The 13,165-nt window shown below is 42.4% G+C and overlaps 2 protein-coding genes across 3 annotated transcripts in view; both read right to left on the bottom strand.

The window, feature by feature from the left end:
- The window catches only part of trappc8 (trafficking protein particle complex subunit 8), a 37,907-nt gene extending 33,160 nt beyond the window's left edge, over window positions 1-4,747 (bottom strand). For both annotated transcript variants that reach the window (XM_030133033.1, XM_030133034.1), the window contains exons 1-2: window positions 4,439-4,747; window positions 1,785-1,994 (exon numbers count right to left, since the gene is read on the bottom strand). In XM_030133033.1, coding sequence (XP_029988893.1) covers window positions 1,785-1,994; window positions 4,439-4,595 — 367 coding nt within the window. In that variant the 5' untranslated portion in view covers window positions 4,596-4,747. The remainder of the gene's footprint in view (window positions 1-1,784; window positions 1,995-4,438) is intronic.
- A 1,635-nt stretch (window positions 4,748-6,382) lies between these two features.
- On the bottom strand, window positions 6,383-11,917 carry commd2 (COMM domain containing 2). Its single transcript, XM_030133060.1, has 6 exons — window positions 11,738-11,917; window positions 10,255-10,332; window positions 9,869-9,951; window positions 8,840-8,914; window positions 8,630-8,728; window positions 6,383-7,219 (listed from the first exon to the last, which is right to left on the bottom strand). Exons 1-6 carry the CDS (start codon window positions 11,802-11,804, stop codon window positions 7,025-7,027), a joined length of 597 nt encoding a protein of 198 aa, XP_029988920.1. The 5' UTR covers window positions 11,805-11,917; the 3' UTR covers window positions 6,383-7,024.
- Between the last annotated feature and the right edge of the window lie 1,248 nt (window positions 11,918-13,165).

The following is a 13,165-nucleotide window of genomic DNA, read 5'->3' as shown; positions in this document are numbered from 1 at the left end:
TGAAAATGAAACTGAACATGCTTTGAACGTCCGACTCCCAGCTTCTATACCTCTTGTACGGCGGACCTTACACGGAATTTTTACAACTTCTAACCTGTATCCACTGGACACCCCCTCCACTGCTCTATGCCCCCTCCCCACACACACACACACACACACACACACACACACACACACACACACACACACACACACACACACTGCTCTATGGGCCGTTGGACCGTTGGACTAATGATACCAATAGTCCAACAGACCTTCAGTCGATAGTTAAAGTGTAATTATGTAACATTTTACCGTTTTGGTTCTTCTTCGCTGTTTTGTTATCATTTTTCTTACTGTTGCTGTTTTCTTACTCTTGCTGTTATAGTTATAGCAAATGTTTTTTTGTAATAAATTAGTGCTGGGCAACAATTGTAATTCTTAATCATAATTAATCTCATGAATTTCTGTAATTAATCACTTAGTTATATGCTGGGGGGGGGGGGGTTTGCCGGCATCGACTGCGTGTGTTTCCTTTCAGTGATATTTCAGACTTGAAGTACTCCGGTGATAAAAAATAATTCCACACTGCAGTGCTTCCAAACAACTTCGTCCTTCTCAACCCCACCATCTGAAGACACTTAAAATGAAAATGTCCATGGAAAAGACCGGTACTTTTCTCCATATTCATGTCCCCACCAATTTATTTCCGGTTGTGAGTGATTGACAGGAGTCTTAAGACCACCCCAAATGCTGTCATTGGTTGAAATGCATGATGACGCCGATTGGCAAACCAACTCTGATCCACATCCCCCTCCTCCTGTGACCCATGGTTTACTTACGTGTATTCACAGAGCCAGAGCAATGGACTTTCAAAATAATATGTGATGTTCAGTTGTTAAAAGCAAGCAACAGGGGCCCTCTAGTGGTCGGAATAAGTTACACTAATGTATGCTTTGTCCTTGCGGTGTTACTGTAGTCAGTTCAGACATAAGAAGGAACTAACAGACACGTTTCTTTCACTCTGTTTGTATGGCCTGAAAAACATTTGCCTGTAAGTATTTTATGTTCAGTTGTTGTAAGAATGAATAGTATAAAATATCTCTGATGTGAACCTTTGTTGCTGGATAAAAAGACGTAAATCTTAAATTAATCTGTAAATGCTAATCGTTAGCATGTCTATGTATTTTCCCATTCAAGTTAGCATCAAGCTAGCGATCTTTTCCCCATTCATTTAAATGTATAATGCCATGTAAATGTACTAAGGCACTGAACAGAACTCAGACATATTTTGTATGTATGTTGCAGTTTTACAGTGAGTCTCAAGTAAAAGATTTAGAGATAAGTTTGGGGTGTCCGGCTTTTCTTGGTAAACCTGTTGTCTATCTGCCGAACTAATCGCTACACACACAAGCAGGGGCAGAGTAATATGAGTTATAATAAAACGGCATTAACGTGAGATTAAAAAAAATTGTCGGCATTATTTAATGAATGCGTTAACGTGACAATAACGTGTTAACTTGCCCAGCCCTATAATAAATACCTTGTACATACAAATGCAACGCAGAACAACCTAACGTTCATCCAAATATATGCAGTAGGCAAACGCATGGGACAATATTTTCTTCAGGAAATGTGCACGTCTAGTTTTTATAATTATTTGTTAAACTTTATTGTGGTTTAGTGTTTAAAATCTAATTAAAAAGATACTTGTAAACCATTTCTAAACTAAGAGAGTAAAAGTCAAAGCATATCTCAACATAATCCTTCAGTATGCTCCTCTGTCCCCTGTAAAACAAACTTACTACTGAAGTTGAAGTCGTAGTCTCCTGCTGTGATCACACTGGTGACAGCGCCCTCTTGTGGCTGGCAGAATAACACCACCTCATCCAGCAGTCGACGCTGGGCCGGGCTGAGGGAGGCAGATGCTGAGCTTGGGCTGGGAACTATACTGTTGATGCAGATGCGCAGGTTCTTCACCATTTGCACTTGGTTGTTGGGATCCCGAATATGACCTAGAAAAAAAGGACAATCAATCAAATTCAAACAAACCAAATATTATTTATATAGCGCCAAATCATAGCAAATGTTATCTCATGACACGTTACAAATCGAGTTGGTTGAAACCAGACTCTAAGCCAATTTACAGAAACCCAACTAGGGATGTAACAATTACCGGTATAATGATAAACCGTGGTAAAATTTCCAACGGTTAGTATTACCGTTTAAATTCTAATTATTATGATAACCGTGTTCGATTACCGCACTTTGAAAATCACGGTGATGCTCTTCGTTTCCTGGTCAAGCAGCAGCACTCCAGGCATGTGTATGCAGTTTGTAATGTTTGGCCTCTGAAAACATGGTGGAAGGCACCTGCATGGACACAGCTCCAGAGTTTGGGGATAACGGGCTCCCACAAGGACCCGGTCCGTCTGATTACGAGTGCATGGACCCGGTTCATTCGAGAGCACACAGACCAGGTCCGCACTACTGTAAAACCCTCCCCACCCCCGCTGCTTCAGCTCCTCATCCAGCAGAGAGACCTGTCCGACTCCTTTTTTTCCCACTCAAAAAAACACTCGGGAATCGATAGGAGACTTGATAAGGAATTGGATTGGTAAACAGAATCCACAATAACATTAATATTGATAAAATCCTATTAATTTCCACCCCTGGTGCAGATATCTCTTATGGCCATAAGGCGCTATCTTTAATGCACATTTGTATGTTTGATGTTGACATGTTAATATTTTAATGTTTCTGCCACAGAAAGTACATTGTGTGTGTTATCTATTTGTTTTTTTCAAAATACAACTTGGTTACATTATTTCAGTGTGTGTATAAGTAGTTTTTGAACATTTTGAACACATTACAACAATACCGCGATAATAATCATAACCGTGATAATTTTGGTCACAATAACCGCGATATGAAATTTTCATATCGTTACATCCCTAAACCCAACAGAATCAAAAAAAGAACAGCGGTTTTACAGATTCAGGTCCACTCTATTAGTGCCCAGGGGGAGTTGAACACCCATGAGCTCAAACAGTCCTGCATCAGTGAGCTCACTTATCCACTGCAGCTGCTCTCCTGTCAATCAATCAATCAAATGTTATTTATATAGCACCACATCTGAACAACAGTTCTCTCCTAACCCTTGACATCCAGAGCTGTTCAGACCAGACTCTTCTGTGACTTTAACTCTCCATCACCGTAAACATGTGTCTGGGCTCCTGAGTCAGTGAGCTGAGTGTATTCAGTAAATACATCAGAATCCAATCATGTGTTCATGTACATGTTAAGACAGCGGTTAAAATACACTTCGATGTATGGGTTCTGATTATGTTACTAGGTCAACTGAATTATCATGGCCACCGGTGAACCAGTAAATACCAGTCCAGAACCAAAGCTAATACCTAGACTGGTCTAAACCCCTCATGGGCCAGGGGTCATGTTCAAGCACCAGTTTCAGCCCCACACAAACAAGCCCACATTAGTTCTACATTTGGACTTTACCTAGAGTCTGTGTGGGTGTGGTCTGCAGACAAATACAGCCAACATATGAGACGAATATTATACACACGATGGCAGCGTGTACAGATGCAGTGACCCAGTGCGGTTCACATTTTAGCAGCTCTTATTATTTTGTATATTTGCACCTCCTTTTTCTGCTTTCATCGGTGGCAGTTGCACATGTGCAGTACAACAGAGCCGAACTGTTCATGTTCTCGGATAATCATCGCTTCACTTACGACAATAACAACTGGGACTGTATTCAGCCAGAGCTCCAGAGGTCTATGGAACTCCCTCTCACCATCTCCCCATTTAGGGTTAGGGTTAGACCGGTTTAGGGGTTAGACCGGTTTAGGGTTAGACCAGGTTAGGGTTAGGATTAGACTGGTTTAGGGTTAGACCAGGTTAGGGTTAGACCGGTTTAGGGTTAGACCAGGTTAGGGTTAGACCAGGTTTAGGGTTAGACCAGGTTAGGGTTAGACCGGTTTAGGGTTAGACCAGGTTTAGGGTTAGGGTTAGACCAGGTTTAGGGTTAGACCAGGTTAGGGTTAAATCAGGTTTAGGGTTAGACCAGGTTAGGGTTAGGGTTAGACCAGGTTTAGGATTAGACTAGATTTAGGGTTAGGGTTAGATGTTAAAAGGACATTTGTTTTCTTGTCAGCACACATATGTTTGGTTGCATCCTGCTAACTCTAACCTGCTAACTCTAACCTGCTAACTTTAACCTGCTAACTTTAACCTGCTAACTCTAACCTGCTAACTTTAACCTGCTAACTCTAACCTGCTAACTCTAACCTGCTCACTTAGCTTCATGTGTTTCTGGGTTAGGGTTAGCTCCTTTACCGTTCCCTGTAACCCAAGCTGACGCCAACCAGTCCGTTAGGGTTCGGGTTCTGGTTCGGGTAAATGTGGGCAGAGGTGGACCAGAATAAGCCGCTCTTACCTTCGGATGTCAGTCTGCAGAAAGGCCTCAACAGCTCATCAAAACTCAGGTTGTTTTTGCGGGTGACTCTCTCCGCTTCTTCGCTGCATAAAACGGCGACCATCGGAACAAAAGAGTCCTGAACGAACTCCTGCACAGAGTGAACACACTGGGCCATGACGGAGCAGAGGAGGGACCCGCTAACCCGAACCCAACCGAACCAAATGTCCTACTGTTGGACAAATACACTGCTTTAAATCATCAAGTCATCCGGGCGGATGGCAGCCATGTTGAATTCACTAACCCTCTTCCTGTGAAGACGACAGTCATGTGACCGTGAACGGCCTGTTTCCGGTTCCTCTTTCTGTTGTGTTATTGTTTGGAAGCTTGACAATGAAGTTTGAAAAGCATCCAGATTTAAAAAATAAAATAAAATAAGATCAGATAAAACAAAATAAAATAAGATCAAATAAAATAAAACTAAACAAAATAAAATAAAATGAATTCCACCCTAACCCCTCACTAACCCTAGTCTGTCCTGTCTATGTTCCTGCTTGACCCTAACCCTGTTCAATACACTATATTGCAAAAGTATTGGCTCCTCCATCCAAATCCTCAGACTCAGCTGTTCCAGTCCCTTCCATGTCCACAGGTGTATTAAATCCAGCCCTAGGCATGCAGACTGCTTTTACAAACATTTGGGACAGAATGGGTCTCTCTCAGGAGCTCAGTGAATTCCAGCGTGGAACTGTGATAGGATGACACCTGTGCAACAAATCCAGTGGTGAAATTTCCTGGCTCCTAAATATTCCACAGTCAGCTGTCAGCTGGATTATAAGAAAGTGGAAGTGTTTGGGAACGACGGCAACTCAGCCACGCAGTGGTAGGCCACGGAAACTGACGGAGCGGGGTTGCTGAGGCGCAGAGTGTGAAGAGGTCTCCAACTTTCTGCAGAGTCAATGGTACAGACCTCCAAACTTCATGTGGCCTTCAGATTAGCTCCAGAACAGTGCGCACAGAGCTTCATGGAATGGGTTTCCGTGGCCGAGCAGCTGCATCCAAGCCATACATCACCAAGTGCAATGCAAAGCGGTGGATGCAGTGGTGTAAAGCACGCTGCCACTGGACTGTAGAGCAGTGGAGGAGCCTTCTCTGCAGTGACCAATCACGCTTCTCCATCTGACAATCTGATGGACAGGTCTGGGTTTGGTGGTTGCCAGGAGAACGATACTTGTGGGAGCGCATTGTGCCAAGTGTAAAGTTTGGTGGAGGGGGGGTTATGGTGTGGGGTTGTTTTTCAGGAGCTGGGCTGGGCCCCTTAGTTCCAGTGAAAGGAACTGGGAATGCTTCAGCAGACCAAGACATTTTGGACAATTCCATGCTCCCAACTCTGTGGGAACAGTTTGGAGCCGGCCCCTTCCTCTTCCAACATGACTGTGCACCAGTGCACAAAGCAAGGTCCATTTGGACATGGAGGACAGAGTCTGGTGTGGATGAACTGGACTGGCCTGCACACAGTCCTGACCTCAACCCCATAGAACACCTTTGGATGAATCAGAGCGCAGACTGAGAGCCAGGCCTTCTGTCCAACATCAGTGTGTGACCTCACAAATGCACTTCTGGAAGAATGGTCCAAAATTCCCATGAACACACTCCTAAACCTTGTGGACAGCCTTCCCAGAAGAGTTGAAGCTGTTATAGCTGCAAAGGGTGGGCCCACGTCAGACTGAACCCATAGACTAGGAATGGGATGGCACTGAAATTAATATGCGAGTCAAGGCAGGTGAGTGAATACTTTTGGCAATATAGTGTACATAAAGTCCATTCCAGCATATGATGCATGTTTATGTGTGTTATCTATAGACTAACAAGGAATCTTAATCTTAATATTTACAATTAGTGTTCAATAAATTAGGGTGCTGGAGCCCGAATAATCTAATATTGGTTGGAATAAATACAGTGGCATAATTTGACCAAGACATTGTAATTCCCAGTCTGCTTTTATTTCATGAACAGACGCACCTGCCATGTCCTTGTGGAACACTGATGGGCTGAACCATATTTCAGATGAGTAACAGTGCATCAATACATATATACATAGAAGATATATACAACAGAACATTCAGTGCCATTATTAGTAATGCAGCCCTTTAAGAAGTGATCCGAACAATGACAAAAACAAACCAGATGTGCATTTAGAGTCATTTCACTGTAATCAGACAAAGAATCAGAATCAGCTTTATTGGCCAAGTATGTGAACACATACAAGGAGTTTGGCGTCGGTATTTACATTGCTCACGACACACAGTTCTGACATGAACCCAGACAACATGTGGACCTGGACACAATAGAGACAAACAGTCCACTAGAGACAGAGACAACAATGGGTTGAGATTTACAGTGGATTTGAAAAGGGGTTGAACATTAGTGAATAAACAGAAAACAGATCTCAAAGAAAAGTCCTGCATTTGTTGGACCATCTTAGACTTTATTACAACGGTAGCTTTCCTACAGAGGCGGCGTGCCACCGTGTCCTTATCAGTTACATATGTTCAGACCCAAATCAGAAAAAGCCTTCAGCACTGATGAATGGGATGACTGACAGGGTCATTTGATGTTGCGTAGAATGCGTCGAGCGTGGCTGGACTTCATGGCGGTCAGTGCCGTTTCCAGGGTGGAGATGAGGTGCAGAAGGGTGCTGGGGTCCGTCTGGAGGACCTGACTACTGTTGGAATGTCCTGACAGAAGCAGCTGGACGGTCAGCACAGGAATGAGCTGCTGCCGAAGTGAACGACTGGCCAACTGGAAGAAAGAATTCAAAACACAAGAGACATTTAAAAGATCTACAAGTCAAATAGAAACATACACAAAACTCACTGAGATACTGCAAATAATGACAAATACTCTGTGTGTTCTCCCAGCCTTGACTTAGTCCTGACTTCAGGTCTGGAACGGTTGGACTTCATAGTCTTTCCACTAAATCAGGGGTGTCAAATGACACGCTTCCACTACATGGAACCAGCTTGACTCGGTATTCCTGGAGACCGTTTCCATTACAGGATACTACTGACTTTACAGTACCTGGACGTCATAGTGATGCAGCATGTTATTTCCATGTCGTCTGCTCAGAGAGTTGCTGAAAACTCACTCAATGTGTGTTGTTTCATCTGAATTTTTACGTCGGCCACCAAAGACTGATTCTCCTCGACCGACCATGGTGTAGTTTTGGGCTGTTATCATGTGGATTACTGTACCGCTACATTTACTGTCCACTTCTGCATCTGTTGTTTGTAAAACGGCGTGTCACAGAGAAAACTGTCTGACCAATCAGTGGTCTGCAGTGTTATACGTCACGGTTTAGTATCGCTTGGAACCTCGGCGGAGGTGATACCAAAAAAACTAGTACCAGGTACCAGATTCCAGGTCCTTTTCGTAATGGAAACACAAAAAGGCCGAGCCGAGCCGGTACCACACAGTGGAAACGCGGCAAAAGTCATTTTCTTCCGGGGTCCACATTCAGCCCAATTTAATCTGAAGTGGGCCGGACCAGTAAAATAACAGCATGATAGCCAATAAACAATGACAAGTCCAAACTGTTTTAGCGCAAAAAAATGACATTCAATTATGCAAATATTTACATTTACAAACTATGCAAACAAAAAGGATGTAAATAACCTGAAAAAAATGAAATTTGTTTAGAAATCCAAGTACAATCTTATCAATATTTTGCCTTGACTTTTGCTGTCCCCCATCGTACGCAACACATCCATGGACGCAGTGGACTGCAGCACTGAGTTCATACAAAGGATCAGTTCTCACTCACCTAAAAGTAAACGTGCATGTTCTGGGGACCATTACTATTACTTTGCTGTACTACAGTATTTCATATACAGACTAATTCTAATTACAATATGACTTCAGTTCTACACGACTCTAAAACATTAGCTATTATTAAGTAGGATTCTGTTATTCTATTATGTAATCTGTTTATCTATATGTATTCTATTACGTATTCTATTAAGTATTCTATGTCTATATGTATTCTGTTATGTATGGTATGTATATGTATTCTATTACATATTCTATGTATTCTATGATGTATTGTATGTGTATGTATTCTATTACGTATTCTAAGTATTGTATGTGTATGTATTCTATTACATATTCTATGTCTGTGTATGTACTCTATTCTTTGTATTTCTACACATGTACCTGTACGTCCAGTCTCCATTCCAGGTTGTGGTATGAAGGCGGGTTGAAGGGCAGCTGATTGACAACGCTGCGGATCTGACTGTGGTGCTGCAGGTAAAGCTGCAAATAATTAAAAACAAAAGACAGAACTGATCAAAACCCCAGACTGGGACAAAACAAATACACTTCTTGAAAAATCTTCTCATATATAGAAAATATATTTGAAGTCACCTGTAAGAGGGTTTGATTCAGATCCTCATTGAAGCCCAGAACCAACACAGAGTCCAGGAAATCCACTTCAGAGATCTGAAAAGACAGATGGACACTGTATCACCTCAGAGCTAACCCCAACCCTAAACACCACAACACATCTGTCATGTTCAACCTCTGACAGAAAATCAATCTGATTTAAATCCAAAATAACCTTCTGACGTCTTCACAACTAACTGATGAGGAACGGAAAATGAAAGATGCACAAAAAGAGTGATTTGATTTATATCGTGATACATATCAATATCGCCTGATAAGAAAAAAATTATCATGATGTGATTGTTTTCCATATCACCCAGCCGTACCACAAACATACTGCTAATTTTATCAGTTTGTTCATCTTCATCATAGATTATTTTGTCAGATGTATTAAAATAGTCCTGGCATTTCAACAGTAAACATCCTGAGCTGTTTGTTAAAGAGTTAATAATAACTCAAATGAAACTATATTTAAACATTCATTGTCATCTCAGCAGTTTAGCTTTTACATAACTTCTGTAATGACCAAGAAAATGGAAAAAAAAACAAAAAAAAACAGAGGTACGGGACTGTGATGGAGTTAAACCCAGAGGTACGGGACTGTGATGGAGTTAAACCCAGAGGTACGGGACTGTGATGGAGTTAAACCCAGAGGTACGGGACTGTGATGGAGTTAAACCCAGAGGTACGGGACTGTGATGGAGTTAAACCCAGAGGTACGGGACTGTGATGGAGTTAAACCCAGAGGTACGGGACTGTGATGGAGTTAAACCCAGAGGTACGGGACTGTGATGGAGTTAAACCCAGAGGTACGGGACTGTGATGGAGTTAAACCCAGAGGTACGGGACTGTGATGGAGTTAAACCCAGAGGTACGGGACTGTGATGGAGTTAAACCAGAGGTACGGGACTGTGATGGAGTTAAACCCAGAGGTACGGGACTGTGATGGAGTTAAACCCAGAGGTACGGGACTGTGATGGAGTTAAACCCAGAGGTACGTGATGGAGTTACCATGTGTTTGGAGCTCTCTAGCATCAGGTACATGAGTCCTTCCACTCCATGCTGGACCACATCCACTGGAACACAGAGCTTCCCTGTACGTAAATGTGCATTCAACAGTTAATTTGAAGTCCTGACAGATATATTGCAGTAACGTGTGTAAAAGCCCAACGATATAGAAAAAATATTACAATTACACATTCCACTGTATGTTATAAAAAACAAAAGATCAGGAAAATAAAAACAGCTTCAAAAAGAGATCGATCTGTCATAAAAACATTCAAGAGAACAGCGAAAAATGAAAATGAGATTATACAGAAATGTACAACTCTAACCCTCTAACCCTAACCCTCTAACTCTAACCCAGATATGAAGTGTATAATGACACAAACTCTTACTGGCTGCTCCCTCATAGATCTTCGGGCTGGTTCCTTTTCTCAGAAACTCCAGTGCGATACGTCCAAACTCTGCGACCACTGAGAACAAAAACACAGACACATATTCAAACACAGTGACGTTATCATGTTCATGCCCAGATTAATAAAAGTGTGAAAAAAACTGATTATGAATATCATGATAACCCATAACAATTATTTTCATATTTATGAACCCAGCATTGATCTGTAAGTCGCCAGAGGGACCTACCCCGAAATACAGTTACCAGACCCACCCTTACATACAGTTACCAGACCCACCCTTAAATAGTTACCAGACCTACCCCCACCCTAACCCTCTCATGGGGGGCTTTTTCCTGGTTCCTATAAACCACAGAATGTGATCTCTAACCCTAACGCTCTGAGAGCACAGCTGAAATTTCAGACCTTTAACCTTGATATTTTGTTTTTATGCTTTATGACTTAATACATATAAATATATAATAATATAATACAATAAAAATAATAATAATATTTAATGCACTTAAAGTAAATTAATTAACTGCATCAAAGTAGGACAATGGGCTCTATGCACAGTCTCACTACTTCCAGAACTTCAGGTGGCTCCTTTATTTCCTGTCTTTCATTATTGGACACACTGATTAATCCAGCTGTGCCTAATTAATCAGTAGTCAGGACAAGAAGTAGCAGACACACCTGGGTTAACCAGTGTCCAATAATGAAAGACAAGAAATAAAGGACTCACCTGAAGTTCAGGAAGTACTGGGGCTGTGCAGAGAGTCCAGGAGGACCAACATGGAAGATGCACCAGATGAGTGAAAGGCTTTTGTACCTTTCAAATTAATGAAACTGATGTGGCACAGAGACAGTTAGGGTTCACCCCAACTACCCCTAACCCTAGGGTTCACCCTGACTACCCCTAACCCTAGGGTTAACCCTGACTAACCCTAACCCTAGGGTTAACCCCGACTACCCCTAACCCTAGGGTTCACCCCAACTACCCTAACCCTAGGGTTAACCCTGACTAACCCTAACCCTAGGGTTAACCCCGACTACCCCTAACCCTAGGGTTAACCCCGACTACCCCTAACCCTAGGGTTCACCCCGACTAACCCTAACCCTAGGGTTCACCCCGACTACCCCTAACCCTAGGGTTAACCCCGACTACCCCTAACCCTAGGGTTCACCCCGACTAACCCTAACCCTAGGGTTAACCCCGACTACCCCTAACCCTAGGGTTCACCCTGACTACCCCTAACCCTAGGGTTAACCCCGACTAACCCTAACCCTAACCCTAGGGTTAGAGCCTCGTGACTAGTCACCACATTCTGAGAATCTCCATAAATGCGACGATAAAAGCGGCGTTTATTTCAACTGTTAGACTAACTAACTAACTAACTAACTAACTAACTAACCAACCCATGTGTTCGGACCCAGGGCGGACGCTGGTCCCTGTGGCTTTGGCTCCAGATGCTTTTGTTTTTACCTGCCGTCGGAACCTTCGGTAAAAAGCCCAGGTGGTCTTTATGTTCTTCAGACAAAACCAGCAGCATTCTCCGGAACCGCAGTGTCCACCACAAACACCCTGCAGAAGCTCCAGAACCAAACAAACCCAAACTACTGATGTTCCACTAGCCGCAGACTGTGGACCTTCCACAGGACAAGTATCGCGACAAGATGTTTCGATGCAGCTTCATCAGGCGAAAAATCACGTGACTCTCCGAAGGCCGCTCCTCCTACGTCATACGCGTATCAGCTGTCACCCAGTCTGAGATTTTTTTTAAAATTAACTTTATTGACAATATACACATATACAAACAACTTGGCATAATTAAGAACATACAAAGGCACGGGTGCAAACAGGAGTACACACATAGATGTCAACAACCATGAAGACTGCAAATTAAAAAAAAAAGAAAAAAAAAAAAAAAAAGAAAATGAAGTGGGGGGACTAGGGCTTGTACAAATATATGTATGTGTGTGTGTGCATGTATGTATGTGTGTGCATGTATGTATATGTGTGCATGTATGTATGTAGATATATAGTGACTGGATAGCTCAGTGGGTCACACCTCTGACTTTAGGGTTGCCGGTTCGAATCACGGATCCCTTGAGCAAGGCCTTTTACAGTACACACCTACACATCAGAAAGGGCGTTAGAATAAATGTAAGTCATTCCAGTTCGGACGTTGCCGGGACAACAAGATCCACGTCAGGTGTTGGAGGGAAAGTCAGCTGATCCAGGCCATTAACACCAACACCTACACCCTACCCTAACCCATTAACACCAACACCTACACCCTACCCCATTAACACCAACACCCTACCCTAACCCATTAACACCCATGCCCTACCCTGACCCTACCAGTAATCAGATACCCCACTGGTATCATATCCTGGATATCCAGACAGTCTGTGGACATTAACAGGACCATCATAATAAAATACTCCTGAAATAAAGGATTTATTCAAATATCATTAGTTGTTCTTCGTTCACTTGTGGATCACACAGAAGACACAAACTAAACCAAACTCATTCATTTAATCACAACACATCACTAAAAATGGAAGGAGTATGAAGAATTTAAAGGACTGTATATATGTATAGAAGCATCCACCCTCCATGTCATTTCCATACATATACTAAGTGTATACACACACTCTTCTGTCCTCATCCTGTATATAACACCACATCTTCATGAAGGATGGAATTTTCCCCACAGCAGCAAATTAACCCTTTGACACAACATTAACTCTAGACTTTATTGAAGTGACTATAATGATACAAACATTGTGCTCAGATCAGTGAGCAGATGGTGAAGCTCCATTAGAAGAACATTCTCCTCATTAAAAAATAAAACACAAATGACACCGTTGAGATTTTATTTTTCTATTCAACTGCTTTTTGTCTCCA

This window comes from Sphaeramia orbicularis, chromosome 4 (genome assembly GCF_902148855.1).
Source record: "Sphaeramia orbicularis chromosome 4, fSphaOr1.1, whole genome shotgun sequence".
Classification (NCBI taxonomy): domain Eukaryota; kingdom Metazoa; phylum Chordata; class Actinopteri; order Kurtiformes; family Apogonidae; genus Sphaeramia; species Sphaeramia orbicularis.
Note: the sequence above shows the minus strand (reverse complement) of the source record. Positions and strands in the feature narration are given on the sequence as shown.

Excerpts from the sequence above, each read along its gene's own strand:
- commd2 (XM_030133060.1), bottom strand. The coding sequence starts at position 11,804 with ATGCTGCTGGTTTTGTCTGAAGAACATAAAGACCACCTGGGCTTTTTA. Across the intron at positions 8,915-9,868 it reads TAGAGAGCTCCAAACACATG|ATCTCTGAAGTGGATTTCCT; the intron begins GTAACTCCATCA and ends CTGTCTTTTCAG. Across the intron at positions 7,220-8,629 it reads AATGGAGACTGGACGTACAG|TTGGCCAGTCGTTCACTTCG; the intron begins GTACATGTGTAG and ends TCTTTCTTCCAG.